The sequence below is a fragment of the Panthera leo genome, chromosome D3 (assembly GCF_018350215.1).
Source record: "Panthera leo isolate Ple1 chromosome D3, P.leo_Ple1_pat1.1, whole genome shotgun sequence".
NCBI lineage: Eukaryota > Metazoa > Chordata > Mammalia > Carnivora > Felidae > Panthera > Panthera leo.
Genome location: NC_056690.1, coordinates 57,857,315 through 57,873,154, shown reverse-complemented (window position 1 = coordinate 57,873,154; position 15,840 = coordinate 57,857,315). Strand labels below are relative to the sequence as shown.

At 43.0% G+C, this 15,840-nt stretch overlaps 1 protein-coding gene across 3 annotated transcripts in view; it reads right to left on the bottom strand.

Annotated features, from left to right (window-relative positions):
• The window catches only part of FHOD3 (formin homology 2 domain containing 3), a 475,942-nt gene that overhangs the window by 157,683 nt on the left and 302,419 nt on the right, over positions 1 to 15,840 (bottom strand). For all 3 annotated transcript variants that reach the window (XM_042910026.1, XM_042910027.1, XM_042910028.1), the window contains exons 8-9: positions 13,772 to 13,862; positions 7,335 to 7,478 (exon numbers count right to left, since the gene is read on the bottom strand). In XM_042910026.1, the coding sequence (XP_042765960.1) occupies positions 7,335 to 7,478; positions 13,772 to 13,862 (235 nt within the window). The remainder of the gene's footprint in view (positions 1 to 7,334; positions 7,479 to 13,771; positions 13,863 to 15,840) is intronic.

Genomic DNA, 15,840 nt, shown 5'->3' with positions numbered 1-15,840 from the left:
AGGAACAGATAAGGATGCCCACTCTCATCACTTTTAATCAATATAGTATTGAAAGTCTTAGCCACAGCAATTAGGCAAGTAAAAGAAACAAAAGGCATCCAAATTGGGAAGGAAGAATTCATTCACAGATGACGTGATACTATATAAAGGCCTACAGATGCTATTAAAAAAAATGATCAGAATAAGTGAATTCAGTAAAGTTGCAGGATGCAAAATTAGCATACGGAAATCAGTTGTGTTTCTATATACTAATAATGAGCTCCCAGAAAGAAAAACTAGAAAACAATGCCATTTACCATTGCATTAACAAACACCTAGGATTAAATTTAACCAATGAGGTGAAAGAACTATGTTCTAAAAACTATAAAACACTGATGAAAGAAATTGAAGATGACACAAATAAATGGAAAGATATACCAGGCTGATGGAGTGGAAGAACACTGTTAAAATGTCCACAGTACCCAAAGTAAGCTACAGATTCAATGCAGTCTCCATCAAAATACCAATGGCATTTTCACAGACTTAGAAAAAAAGAATCCTAAAATTTGCATAGAACCAAAGAAGAGCCCAAATAGCCAAAGCAATCTTGAGAAAGACAAACAAAGCTAGAGGTATCATGCTTCCTGATTTCAAACTATACTACAAAGCTACAGTAACAACAACAGCATGGTACAGGCACAAAAACAGATACAGAGATCAACAGAATAGAATAGACATAAACCCATGCTTATCTGGTCAATAAGTCACTGACAAAGCAGGTAAGAGCATACAATGGACAAAAGACAGTCTCCTCAATAAATGGTGATGGGAAAACGGGACAGCTACATGCAAAAGAATGAAACTGTACCACTATCTTAGACCATATACAAAAAGAAACTCAAAATGAAGTAAAGACTTGAATGTAAGACCGGAAACCACAAAATTCCTAGAAGAAAACAGGCAATAAGCTCTTTGACATCAACCCCAGCAATATTTTTTTGGACCAGTCTCCTCAGGCAAGGTTAACAAAAGCAAAAATAAACGAGTGGGACCACATCCAACTAAAAATCTTTTGTAGAGAAAAGGGAGCCATCAACAAAACAAAAAAGGCAACCTACCGACTGGGAGAAGATCCTTGCAAATCATACATCCAATAAGGGGTTAATATCCAAAATACATAAAGAACCTCCACAGCTTCTCAAACAACCCAATTAAAAAGTGAGCAGAGGACTTAAACAGACATTCTCCCAAAGAAAACATCCAGATGGCCAACACACACATGAAAAATCCTCAACATCGCAAATCATCAGGGAAACACAAATCAAAACCACAGTGAGATATCCCCTTACGCTGATCAGGATTGGCTGTTATCAAGAAGGCAAGAAATAACACGTGTTAGTGAGGATGTGGGAAAAGGGGAAACTTTGTGCACTGTTGGAGGGAACATAAATTGGTGCAGTCTGGAAAACAGTACAGAGATTCCTCAAAAATTGAAAAAAAGAACTACCATATGATCAGCAATCCACTTCTGGGTATTTCTCCAAAGAAAATGAAACCACCAATTCAAAGAGATAAATGCACCCCTATGTTTACTGTCAGTTTTCTTTATAGCCAAGATATGGAAGCAACCTGAGTGGCCACTGATAGATGAGTGGATGAAGAAGATGTGGTACACATATACAATGGAATACTACTCAGCCATAAAACAGAATACAACCTTGTCGTTTGCAGCAACATGGATGGACAATGAGGGTATAATGCTAAGGGAAATGAGACAGAGAAAGACAGATACCCTACTATTTCACTTATATGTGGAATGTGAAAAACAAAACAAACCCAAAAAACAGACTCATAGACACCAGAAACCAGCTGTTGGTTACCAGATTAGGGAGGAGGTCCAAAGTCAGGGGAAATAGAAGAAGGGGATTAAGAGGCACACACTTCCAGTTATAAAATAAGTAAGTCATGGGGATGTAATGTACAGCCTAGGGAATACAGTCAATAATACTGTAATAACTTTGTATGGTACAGGTAACTAGACTTACTGTGGCTATTTCCTAACATACAAAACTAATGAATCACTATGATATACACCTGAAACTAATAGGATGTTGGATGCCAACTATACCTCAATTTTAAAAACAAATATTGAGTTACAAACAGAAAAGTAGTGCATGGGGTGCCTGGGTGGCTCAGTTGGTTGAGCGTCCGACTTCAGCTCAGGTCATGATCTCACAGTTCATGAGCTCGAGCCCCGTGTGGCCTCTGTGCTGACAGCTCAGAGCCTGGAGCCTGCTTCGCGTTCTGTGTCTCCCTCTCTCTGGCCCTCCCCTTCTCAAAAAATTTAAAGAAAGAAAAGCAGTGCAAATCATACATAAATCAAAATTATTTGGAAAAAAAGCCCAACAAAATAGGCAATCTACTAGTTAATCTATAATTACAAACAAAAATTATTCAATAACAAAGGGAAATACCTACTGGAACAGAGGAAGTTAAAATCACTCATAAGAGATTTATCTCTTTGCTAGTCCATTTAATATTCCAGAAGAAAGGAATAATTTCCTCATAAAATATAATTTAGCAAAATTGATCCCACTAAATATAAGAAGTTTAAGTAGACCAATCACCATAGAAAAAAACAGTTACCAAAGACTTTTTTTCTTCCCCCCAACAATGCATGCATGCACATGCACACGCACACATACTCCTCTTCCTTGCACAGGCCCACATGTTGGATAGAATTTCCCAAATTTCCCAAGGGAATTCTATCAAATCATCGAAGACCAGAGACAAGGGCAGAGAGAAAGAATACAAACTTCTAAATATTTTTATAAATCAAGAATAAAAGTGATACTTAAACATAAAAAGGATCACATACCCACAGGAAAAGTACAAGAATACTCGAGGTCGCGTGGTTTGTCATGGCAACAAAAGTTCAAACCAACCAACACCCATTGAGAGAACAGCAAATAAGTAAACTGTCCTACAGTCACCAGCAGTGAAAATGAATACACGAGAAATCCACACAACAACATGGGTAGGTTTCAAAAACAATAAGCCGATGAGAAATTGTAGAAGGATACAAACGATAGGTTTCCCTTTATAAAAAATTTGAGGGGCGCCTGGGTGGCGCAGTCGGTTAAGCGTCCGACTTCAGCCAGGTCACGATCTCGCAGTCCGTGAGTTCGAGCCCCGCGTCAGGCTCTGGGCTGATGGCTCGGAGCCTGGAGCCTGCTTCCGATTCTGTGTCTCCCTCTCTCTCTGCCCCTCCCCCGTTTCATGCTCTGTCTCTCTCTGTCCCAAAAATAAAAAAAAATAAAAAAATAAAAAAAATTGGGGAACAGTACGCTGTTTAGGGATACAGATTGGGAGAAAGGAATTAAAACAGCTGGACTAAGACCTCCTCACTCCTTCTATAAAGCAATGAGTCTGGGGAAAGAAAGAAGGCAAGTGACTCCTTCTAATCTTTTCTAAGTATGCTAATAACCAGACTACCTAATAAACAACCTAATACTATTTGCTAAAATGAGAGCTCTTGTTTCTGGAATTGCTCTTAACAGGATGGGACTGGTTAAGGATCACCTGACTAAGGACTACTTATGGTGCAGAATGTATGGGCTCACGAGCCATCATTCTCTACGCTATGTAGTAGAGAGGTCTCATAACCGAATACTACTCACTGGGCAGCGGGGGCGGGGAGGGGACCTGTGATCCTCACTTGGAGACCTCACCTATTTTCTGGGTCAGAGAGCATATGTCTGATGCATGAGGAAAAGACCTGGGAGTCCAGGGATGACCCAGACCCCTCCCTGTTTCCTCTGCACCTCTATAGTCTGTACTCTTGAAATTATTAGCATAGCTAGATTAGTACAGCTAGATATCTGTCAGCTCTGATTTAATAATCTGACCCTTTGAGTTAGTTCAATCATTTATCACAGGATAAGAGCTTTTCGGGTAAAAGTATAAAGAAAACAAAAGAATAGTGCTGGGATTGGTGGGGTGACACCAGGGAGGGCTACAAAGGATACTTCCCACCAGGGAGGGCTACAAAGTTACTGGTAATGTTTTAGTTCTTAAATACATGAGTGTATCAGTCAGGATTCTCCATAGAATAAATAGGACATGCATGGAGACTGACTATAAAGAATTGCCTTGCATGATTGTGGAGGCTGAGAAGACCCAAGATTGGCAGTCCAAAGGCCTGAGAACCAACGGTGTTAGTTTCAGATGGAGTTCAAAGGTAGTGGTCACCTATGTCCCAGCTCCTGAGCATCAGGCGGAGAGGATTTGTTCAACAGATAGGCTGAGGTCTGCCCACACTGACAAGGGCAATCTTCTTTACTTCATCTACCAACTCAAGTGTTAATCTCATCCAGAAACCCCCTCACAGACACACACAGAATAATATTGGACCAAATATCTGAACACCTTGTGGCCCAGTCAAATTGACACAGAAAATTAACCATCACAAGGGGTGCTTGTTTCATTGTTCTTTGAATAACAGGTATATGCTAAGTTCGTGAAGGATATGAACTCGATGCTAAAAGTAGTAAGCAAATGCAATATGACAAAAGGAAGACGGTGAATACAGAACAATTTCTGAAAAGGTTGGTATGAAGGAGAAGAGGGAGACAGGGAGGTAGCTTGACAGGTCAGAAGTGGAACAACATTATACGGGGTGTAACCCATATAATGGGGAAAATGTATGAAAACTTCTATTTGACAAATAGAGTATATAAAGAATACTCAGTATATATAAAGAACTCCTACAACCCATGAGTAACAAAACCACCCAATTTAAAAACATCCAAAGGATGGGGGCAGCAGGGTGGCTCAGTTGGTTAAGTGACTCTTCATTTTGGCTCAGCTCATGACCTCAGGGTCATGACATCGAGCCCCAGGTTGGGCTCCGAGATGGGCAGGGAGCCTGCTTAAGATTCTCTCTCTCTCCCTCTGCCCCTCCCCTGCTCTCATGAGCCCTCTCTCTCTTTCTCTAAATAAACAAACAAAACAAGACAAACTTTAAAAATGAGCAAAAGATCTGAATAGACATTCCTCCACAGAAAATATAAAAATGGCCAGTAGGCACATGGAAAGATGCTCAACGTCATTAATCATTGGGGAAATGTAAATCATGACCAAAATGTGTACCACTTCACACTCCACTGAAATGGCTATAATTTTTTTAAAAAGACAATAATGAGCATTGAGGAGGATGAAGAGAAATGGGAAGCCTCATTACACTGTCGGTAGGAAAGTAAAATGGTGCAGCCTCCGTGGAAAATAGTCTGGCAGCTCCTCAAACAGCTAAACATCAAGTTACCATATGACCGGCAATTTTACCTAGACATATACCTGAGAGAACTGAAAGTATATGTCCACACAGAAAGTTGTACACGCACGTTCACAGCAGTATTATTTGTATTAGCCAGACTGATGGAAATAACCCCAATGTCCATCAAGTGATGAACAGGGAAATAAAATATGGTGTTATCCAAGCAACGGAATATTAGCACAAAAAGGAACAAAGTACAGATACATACCAAAATATGGATAAACCCTGAAAATATGTTAAGTGAAAGCTAGTCACAAAAGTCACATGTTGTGCAGTCCCATTTGTAGGAAAAGTCTAGAAAAGGCAAATCCATACAAAGAGTAGATTGGTTTGGGGACAGGAAGTTTGGGGGGCAGGGAATAACGGAAAGTGTCTGCTAACAGGTATGGGGTTTCTTTTTGGGTTGATGAGTGCATTCTGGAATATGATAGAGGTGATGGTACGCAACCTTGTGAACATGCTAAAAACCCCTAGACTTTACAGTTTTAAGTGGTTACTTCTGTGGTATGTGAATATCAAGGGGAAAACAGGGAAATGTCACAGATGGAACGTCCTCAGCTATAGCCTCATTCACACATTATGGGTAAGCACGTGTCTGAAGCAACAAGCTTTCCTGTTCAGTCACACACCCAAGAGGAATCAGATCCCTGGATTCTGCCCCCTTCTGGCCATGGAAGGAAACCGAGACAGTGAGGATCAACAGTAAGGAATGCGATTTACTACTCACAAAGTGTGCTCTAACCTTCAATTAGAGGCCAGACAATAGTTACATCAGATAAGTAACTTTAATAAAGGGGCATGGGACCTAAAACTAACCCACAGCAAACAATCTGAACTCAAGTCAACAAAGCCATAAAGCCATGGCCACCTTCATGGAAGTGGGATGGGTGTGACTGTAGAGGGCTCCGGGCTCACACTCTGCGGGGCTCCGTGGTTTAATGCTCTTTTACCAACTTGAGATTCTGAATAATTCTATCTTTAAACTTGTGTTTTAGAAGTGATGTCCAATGGAACAATGGAGCAGGTGCACAGTCAGGGAAGTAGATACAAATACATATGTCTGCCATTCCCTGCACCCATGAGCCTAGAGTGACGGTAGGTGCACAATATGTGAGAATTCAGGGAGCCTCCAACAGAGTACAAGGTAAGTGTGTTACCTTGTAACTAAGCAGAGGTACTGAGAGCCTTGGAGGCCCCCCGGGGAAACCAGAACTGGCTTTGAATGCAGACAGATGGCAACCCAAGGGTCCTACGAAATCCTTTCTCACCCAGGTTATTCTGAAGTACAAGCCAACCACTTACACTGAAATGACATAGAAAAAAATGGAAAGATATGGTGGCCCACGGTTCCTTTTCCTTTCAGCCCTTCTGTACTCACCAGTAACGTGAAGATGGAGTGCTGATAGAAGGAACGTACACCAAGAAATGAAATAAAAATAGCTCAGTTCGTCTTATATAGCGTTTACACTGTTCCGGCAGAAACAAAACGCATAGGCATGTAGGAAGGAGCTACAAAATGGAAATTGTATGATTCTGCATGGAAGTTAAACGCTCTTATATTTGCATTTTAAACTGGCATTCGTTGTACAATATAAAGAACAGTAAAATCTATGCTAAAACTTAAAAAATTCAATTTTTATGTCCTTACAGTGGCATTAAATAGCAAATAGACCATAAAACCCCATAACGAGGCAAGAGAGATTGCAGAAGAAAGGGAAAAGCTGGGTAGTATCTTTAACTGTAAGCCAGTGACCATGCGTCTCCTCCATCAGGGGTTCTCACATTTGAGGAAGGCCAGAGACACCGGGAGGCCTCCACAACGTGGATCGCCAGACCTCCTCTTGGACTCTCTGATTCGGGGGTTCTGGGGTGGGGCCCCAGAACCTGCATTTTGTGAAGCTCCCAGGTGGTGTGGACACTTCTATACCACACTCATAACCACCGGTCCAGAATATGTTTATCTCAGCCTCTGGCGTGTGTCCAAGCTAGGCAACGCCATACAAAAGGAGTGTGCTGTTACCTCATACATGTTCAATTGCTCTACCAAGTCCAGGTCGGTCCCTTTCTTGTTCAAGTGCCGCTGGGACACGGCCGCAATGCCCAGCTCCTCCAGGCAGTCCACCACATCGTAGAAGCTGTCTTGGTCTGGCAATCCTGACAGCGTCTGGATGAAGAAAGAACAGGACACAAACACGTCTTAGGGGACTGTCTCAAGGCTTTCAAAGCATTTTTTTGCAGGGGAGCCAGTAAGCCAGGATTATAATTCTATGGGACAAAGCAAGACAGATGACAAGATCATTTGAGGAAAAAACTCTTAGGGTGGTAGCAGAATGCACTCCAAGAGCCCACTCCCTGGTATACAGGTACTGTCCAATCCCCTTGAGCGTAAGCAGGACACTTCCAGAGTTAAATTACATTATATTGCAAAAGTGAACAGATTTTCCAGGTATCATTCAGGTCCCAAGTCAGCTGACTTTGAGTTAAAGGGAAGATTAACCTGGGTGGGTGGGCCCGACCTAATCAGGTGGGTCTTTTTAAAAGCAGGTTTAGGCATTTCCGGAGCTCAGAGACGAGTAGATTATCCTGCTGGCCACGAAGAAGGCAACGAGCCACCATGAGTTCTCCAGCTGCAAGGAAATGAGCTCTGCCAACAACCACAAAAGCTTGGAAGAGGATCCCGAACCTCAGACCAGACTCCAGTCCTGGTCGACACCTTGACTACAGCTTTGTGAGATTCTGAGCAGAGGACCCAGCTAGGCGGTGCCTGGAACCGGTCCCATGGAAATTGTGAGCTGATAAGTCTGTGTTGTTTTAAGCTGCTAAATTTGTGGTAATTTGTTACCTAACATGCTCAGTGATTAGAAACTCCTGTTACGGTCAATCTACCAACAGCTGGAGTTATAGCAATTTAATGATTCCTTTTTCTTTCAATTTGGTAGACCTTCCCCTTGGTCTATGAAATTTAAGCAAACATGAGAAATTTCAAAGCAGCAACCAAGAGACAAAAAGATAGCCCACGACAGGGGGCGAGGTGGGGGGAAGCTGACTTCTCTTTGAATTCTGTGTCTCTTAAAAGAAAGATGATCTCAGAGCAGGCTTCTGCTCAGAACTGGAGGGACCTTGAGGTTATTTACTGCAAGTCCTTATCTTAGGAATAGGGAGATGAGAGCTGGGGAGGAAAGGGATTTGCCTGAGGGAACAAGAAGTTCCTGCCGACCTGGGACAAAAGCCTAGCCTCTCCTCACACACTCATGCTTCTACACAAATTATTCTGGCCTGGAATCTCCAACACAGGTTTTTACTCCCTATTTCACTGCCTTTGCATTTCCAAGAACCCTACAGATAGATTTCAAACTCATTCTGAACTCTCGGAAAAGAAAAAACCAACACTGTCTTAAGACCGACGTCTCCAACACTTCTATTTGGGGGCTATTAACATTGGAAAGAATGTCTCCATTCGTAACACAAATAATGGCTTGCTCCTTTCTATGCTGACCAAAGAGGACACAACTCAGTGCTGTTGAGATCAGAAATGAAGGAAAAATAACTGGAATGCAAGAGCTTAATTAACCAGGGGCCCCAGCAAGGACCCAGAACAGGAGGCTGTGAACCAGTCAGACTCCATAACAAACAGGTGCTCCCAGGCGAGCGGCCAAGTGTGAAGGCACCCGCCAGCGCCTGCAGGTGCCAGGTGAGGTGGGGCCTCTGCCTTAGCAGGCAGCCACAATCCTGAGCTGTCCCCGGCTCCTGAGGCTAACTGAAAAACTATGCAGCCGTTCAAAGAATCCTATCATCAGAACAATCCATCTTTTGGTTTTAGTGAAAACCCTTGAACTTGTTAAAAGATGAGGAAGTGGAAATGGGGCCCAAGGCCAAGGACAGGGCTGGTGATCAGAGATGCCCTGACTGCAGACCGCCAGAATTGCAATTTGAGGAACCCAGGTGAGGTGATATTTAGTGTTTGATTGACAACTTCCCACTCAACAGTGTGGGGGCCACGATGAGGCAGACAGAAGCCTCCTCACCTCTCAGTTCCCTTCCCTTTTTTCCCTGAGAGTCAACCGAAGTTCTTACAGAACTTAGCCCAGGGAGTTAAATTCCTGAACCTAATTCCTGTGGCCTTAGCAAGTCCAACCATGATGCCAGGCAGGGGGGGGGGGGGGGGTGTGGGTGTGGGGGGAAGGAGTACTATTAAATAAACAATTAGGTCCATAGAACTGAACAGATTCAGGGAGACTTGCTCAAAATAGGTCCGGAAGTGAGGGTATTAAGAGGTCATTTGTCACTTCCACTGTGACATTTTGGGCTGGAGCCAAGCCCACATACCAACCCCTTCCATGTGTGGCTGCAGGGGTAAATGGCCTTTTGCCACAAACAAATATGGCTTCTTTTCTCTACTTGCAGAGGAAGAGGACATTCACCCATTTTCAGCTGATTCTCTAATATCTCCACAAACTGTTCCACGGCTCCACCCCTCCCTGGCCTGTCCTCTCCCAGTTCCACCCGGACACCTCGCCTCTGAGTTACCTCCTCCTGGAAGACGTGGCAGCCATTTCAGAAAGTCTGTGAGGCAAACGTCTCTTGATGCCTTGACTTTCAGGTGACACTCCTGACTCCCCTTCCTGTTTTCTTTCAGACCCTGTCTTGCCAGGGCTTGTGACACATCAATCTTCCCAGGCATCTCTCAGAAGGAGAAAGTTCTGTCCTAAAGGGCATTTTATTTTTCTCTCCTGGGTTCTCACTGGTCGTATCAAATCTTTCTTACAGAATAAAACCAGTGTGGCAAATGCCTGCACACAAATTTTTTTTTATGTTTATTTTTGAGAGAGAGAGAGAGAGAGAGAGAGAGAGCATGCAAGCGAGTGAGCAGGGGAGAGGAAGAGAGAGAGGGAGACACAGAATCTCAAAGAGGCTCCAGGCTCTGAGCTGTCAGCACAGAGCCCAACACGGGGCTCGAACTCATGAACTGCGAGATCATGACCTGAGCTGAAGTTGGATGCTTAACCGACTGAGCCACCCAGGCACCCTGTGCACACAGATTTTCATCGAAACATTACTTGTGAAATCCAAAAGCTGTAAAAACCCAAATTTCCTTCAATGGGAGAATAAGTTGTGGTGTATCTGTATCATAGAATACTACACAGCAGCAGAAAGGAGCAACCATTAATACACCCGATAACAGATAAATCTGAGAGAAGGCAGCCTCAAAGGGTTACATCCTCTCTGAGGCTATTTGACGTTTTGGAAAGGACAAAACTATAGGGATAGTGAATGGTTGTCAGGGGTTGGAAGAGGGAATCAAGATATCACTAGAAAAGGATAACCTGAGAGAGATTTGGGGGGAGATGGAAATGTTCTACATTCTAACTGTGAAGGTTATGCATCACGATACAAGTGTTAAAACCCATACAGCTAAATTATTTAAAAGTTTATGGTACAGTAATTAACAATAAAAGGAATGTAAAAATAAAGGCAAATACTCAGCATGAATCCCAGCCCTTCCCTGAAAGCTGCAAGCCAGCCCCACAGTAACACCTCTTGTCCCTCATCTACCTCTTCCTGTTCTAACAAGGTGGGCAATATCTGAGCCCCTCAAAGCAGGGGATTCCCACTGCGGGGACTTCAGCTGGTTGGAGAGAGGGCATTATAGAACTTCTGCTTGCAGGATGAGAAGGGGTTACTTTCCGATACTCGTTCAAATCTGATAACATGGGGTGAGGGGTATGGACAAGATTGGTGGGGGTGATTAGCCTGGATCTTGGAAATCCCCCACTAACGTCTCTGTTTAACAAAGAGAGCAAGCGTCAGTCTCAGAACCATACGCAGGCTAAACTTTAGTGCCCCTGTTTTGTCATAAAAATGTTCATGTTTTGAATTCCACGTTATTAGTCCATCTTTTATTTGCTTAAAAGAAAACTTAGAAAAGCAATATAGTAATTTCCCAGATTTCAGAGCCTGAATTTTTTCCAGACCCATATTAACATTTCAATTTATTTTTTTTGTTTGGGATCTCAGAAGATTTTGCTCACTGGGGCAATAAACATGACTAAAATTCAGCAAAAGAAAACAAACCCAGTGTGGATTCTAGTGGTTTATTGACCTTGAGGAAAGGATGACATTTGGAGCAATTGTCCATAGGACGTTCCTCGACCTCCCCGGAGCCAGAACTAACATGAGAAGAGACAGAACTGCCAGAAAAGAACGAGTAAGCGAGGAATTCCTGGACGTTAAATGCCATCTGATGCCAAAAAGAATGTGACAGGAGCTGGGTCCTCGCCAGCGCCCGGCAGAATGGCCACACCCGCCCCCGCTGTTAGGACCATTGAACCACCCGAGCATGGCCTCCGCCAAGAGGATGGGTAGCATGACAATGGAAACACCAGCCAAGAATGAAAATTCCACTTTTGCTGAAGTCCACATTTTCCAAAACCAATGTCACTGACTGAAAAGGACAGGAAATAGATGACCCTGATCTTAAAAATAATTGGACAGAAAATTGCTTTAAAATTGCATGGTAAGGTATACTCGCCAATTCTTTGAAAACATAAACAAAATTCTTAGGATTATCCTACAGAAAAGGATGCCCATTCCCCACCACGACCATACTAGAATTTCCCGGGTCCTTGTCAACAAAATAGCATTTCATTAAAAAGCAATCCCTGCCAATGTGACCTGGGAGGAAATGTCTGTTTTACTATATATTTATTTTCATCTTAATAGATTTAATGTCCTTCATTTTTCAACTGGGTTCTTAATAAATTGGTAATAGTATAATTTTCTGCCCTGTTTTTTGCAAACCATTTCCCAATGTGCTGCTTGCCCTTAGCTTTTATTTGTGGTTTTCATTTTATAAATAACACCTTTTATAACTTAATGCAGTGAAATATTTAAAAGCCCTTCTCTTTGGAATATTTTTGACACGTTTGATTATTAAAATAATCTTCATCTACCAGAAACAAATTAATCTTCCCCTCTCCTTCTTTTTCTACTGTTTCATGTGTTACATTCAACTCTTTAATCTGTCTGGAATTCATTTCGGTATTGGTCAAAGCATGTATGTTTATTTCCATTTAGCACACCCCCTCCCCAGTCATGAATGAAGCTAACCCATCCCCAGTGATTTCAACCCTAGGGTAAGTTGCTCCGTGAAGTGAGGTCTCTTTCATCTGGCAGCCGAGGAAAGGGCCAGGACCACATTGTTTTAATGTTTAGAGTTTGCATGACATTTTAATATCTAGAAGAAATTACTTCTCATAATGCTTTCTACTATATGTTCCCAGCATCAGGGGAAATGTTTCTCTAGTTATATTTCATGAAGAGATCCTCAGTCTTCTTCTCTGAAGAACCATCCATCACTATAGCTGGTACTATAGGCCTGCACCCAGCAGCTTGAGGAGTGAAGGCAGGCCCACGGGGTGGTTGGTGAGATTCCTGGGGTCTAGGGCACAGCAATCTGCAGGAGACACCCCTCCAACACACACACCACCTCAGTTATAAGGAGGAAGGGACACCAGTCCCGAGGGTGGGCTGGCTCAGGGCAGTGTGGGGTCAGCACCACCTCTAGGGATGGATGCTGAAGACTGATATTACCCTGCCAGGTGGTGACCAGGAGGGATGGGTTGGGAGGGAGGAGAGCATAAGGGTGATGTCACTTTCATAAAAGGAGAATGAGACCCACTCCCAGCAGTCAGAATTCAATACACAGTGGAACAAGAGTGCCTTCATTTCTCCTGGATTGTACACTATTTTCATAGGGTAACACTTGCTCATTTATGCTCTTACAGAAAAATGTTTTCAAGGGGATATCTTGATGGGAAAAGCGGTCAGAAAATTCTCACTGCCATCTCTCTGGTTTTGTTAGAAAAGACCATGCACACACATCGTATGTGGGCAGAAAGGGTTTTCTCTCGCACAGAAGAACACCGTAGCCATGGTTCCAGCCACCATGATGGGGGTGGTCTTTGCTCAGGGGGCAGATTTTAGATTTTCACATCGTATTAGTTCCCTGGGGCTACTCTAACAACATACCACAAACTAGGAGCTTAAAACAGCAGAAATTTGTTCTCTCACAGTTTGAGACTGGAAGTCTGTTATCAAAGTGTCAGCAGAGCCATGCTCTCTCTGAAGGCTCTAGAGGATGATCCTTCCTTGCATCATCCTTGGCATTCCTTAGCTAAGAGATGTATTCTCCACTCTTGGACTGTTTACACATGGCTGTCTTCCTCATATGCATGTGCATACATCATCTCCCCTCTATGTGTATACCTCTCTTTTCCTTTTCTAGGGACATCAGTCATATGGGATTAGGGTCCACCCTAAAGACCTCATCTCACCTTGATTGCATCTGCAAAGATTCTCTTTCCAAATAAGGTCACATTCATAGGTATTCACAGGGATTAAGACTTCAACATATCTTTTAAGGGGACATAATTCAACCCTTAACAATCATCAACCAACCTTGTTCACTAAAGTCATGGCATAAACCAGCAGCTCTGTGTCGACCCCATCTTTTTCCTCCAGGATTTCCATGATATTTGACCAGGTGTGACTCCTAGGAACAAAGCAATAATCATCAGAAACAGTGAGTCAATGTTCCTTATCCAACTCATACCATAGTTCATCCGAAGACTCATCACCCAATGATGACAATGTCTTTCATTCACCAAATTTCAAAGTGTAACACTATCCTCAGGGTGGACTTGAACATGCTTCTCATTTGGCAATAACAGACCACATCGTTCTCGTCCACTTGAAAATGTACACTCTTTAATGTCAGGATGGCTATCAATTTGCTTCAAAGCTCCCTTTATGTTAAATATGTAATTTGAAAAAAATCCATTCACGTGCTGCTTTTTAAGCCAATGAATTTCACTCTCTGAGCATGGAAACTCTCAATAAATCCTCTCAGAATGTCCCTTAGCATGTTATGCTCTGACCTTCCGCAAGGGAAAGGGACGTGGGAGAACCTTATATTGACTCCAACAGTGGACCCCAAAAAGTAACAGTGAAACGTCCGTCTGGCAAACATTTTAAGAACAGAAGTATATGACCTGTGTTCAGTCAAGGCACAAATACTGTTTAAGCATCAACAGGGTACAAAGAACAGGGTCTACTGGAGCCTGCCTTTAAGAGCTTTATAATCTAGTGGAACACTTAGGCATAAACTCAAGAACACACCTCAACAGAGACTAAAAGCATTTAAGAGGCAAAACCATTTAGCTAAGCCTGTCACTCAGCAAGGGATGATGGTCAAGGAGAGCCCGAGGCAAGAAGTGGCACTTCACTGGGGCTCTGCAGGTGAAGGCTCAGGGGTGGTTAGTCCCTGGCTCCAGGAGAGGGCAGGAAAACCCATCACATTCAGGACTGATAAGCCAAGGCCAACGTCACAAAGTGACCACAAAACGGGACACAATTTCCTACGTCCGAGATAAACATTTGAAGTGAAATACTGCCTTACCCTTGGCATGGTTCCCTTGGTAGGGAACATGAAGCCTTTCCTGCTTTCTCTAAACAAATCTCAAAGGGAGATTGCTTATTTTTGCTGATAAAAGTAAATTCTGATATAATGGAAAGGCAGTGGCTTCCAAATGCTAGTTCTTGGATGGGTAACGTCAGAGCTGATTTCCTGGCCTTGCAAACAAAGCTCCCCAAGGTCAGCAACGTTATCTATCTCACCTCTTTGCTGTCAGCACAGTGCCTGGCCCATAATAGGAGCTCAATAAAATGTCTGAAGAGTAAATGAGGATCTCTGAGAGGGCATGAACTGGGTTAAGCTGGAGCAGTTTTAAAACAACCGGAGGGCAAATGCATACAGTACGAGAAGGAAGGAGGTAGGAGAATTTTTAAAAAAAGAACAGGCACCTACTATACGATGTTAAAAATGCAGATACAGCTTAATATGGAGGTCTGCTGGCTCTCCTAGCTTGGGAACAGAAAGCTTCCTCTTTTGCCAAAATTGCCCAGTTGGTCAGTACTAGGGAAGTTTCCCTAACCTTTCCCAATTCCAAACACAAGACCACGATCTTTTGCCCATTAACTTCTAAAATACCTCCTTGCTGATTTTTACTATCCAACTATTCTGAAGTCCTCACCTGCCCAGCAAAATAACTGTTTCTGTCCTCATAACAGTCAATCAATGTGTCAGTAGGTCTTGGGTCCCACTGTCCAGGTACTGTTCGAGCACTCCAAATGCTTCTGCTGTGTTTAGGACAAGTGCAACTTGTATTATTCACACTCGGCACCCAACCTCAGCATAAAACACAGGTTCTAGTGGGTTATCCACCTATGGTTAAAAGGAAGACCAGCAGTGAAACTAAGCATTTCCAATGGCACTAGGGGGCCCAGAGCAGGCTTCCTGGTTGCATACCTTGGAGCCAAAGAGGCCAAACAGGGCCTGGGGAAGGAAAGGCCAAGAAGCAGAGGCAGGCTTAGAGGGAAGAAGGGAGTAGGCAGACCATAAAGACATACCCATGTGCACACCTTTTAGTCCTTTATAATGAAACATTCAAACACTGGCTTAACTTAAT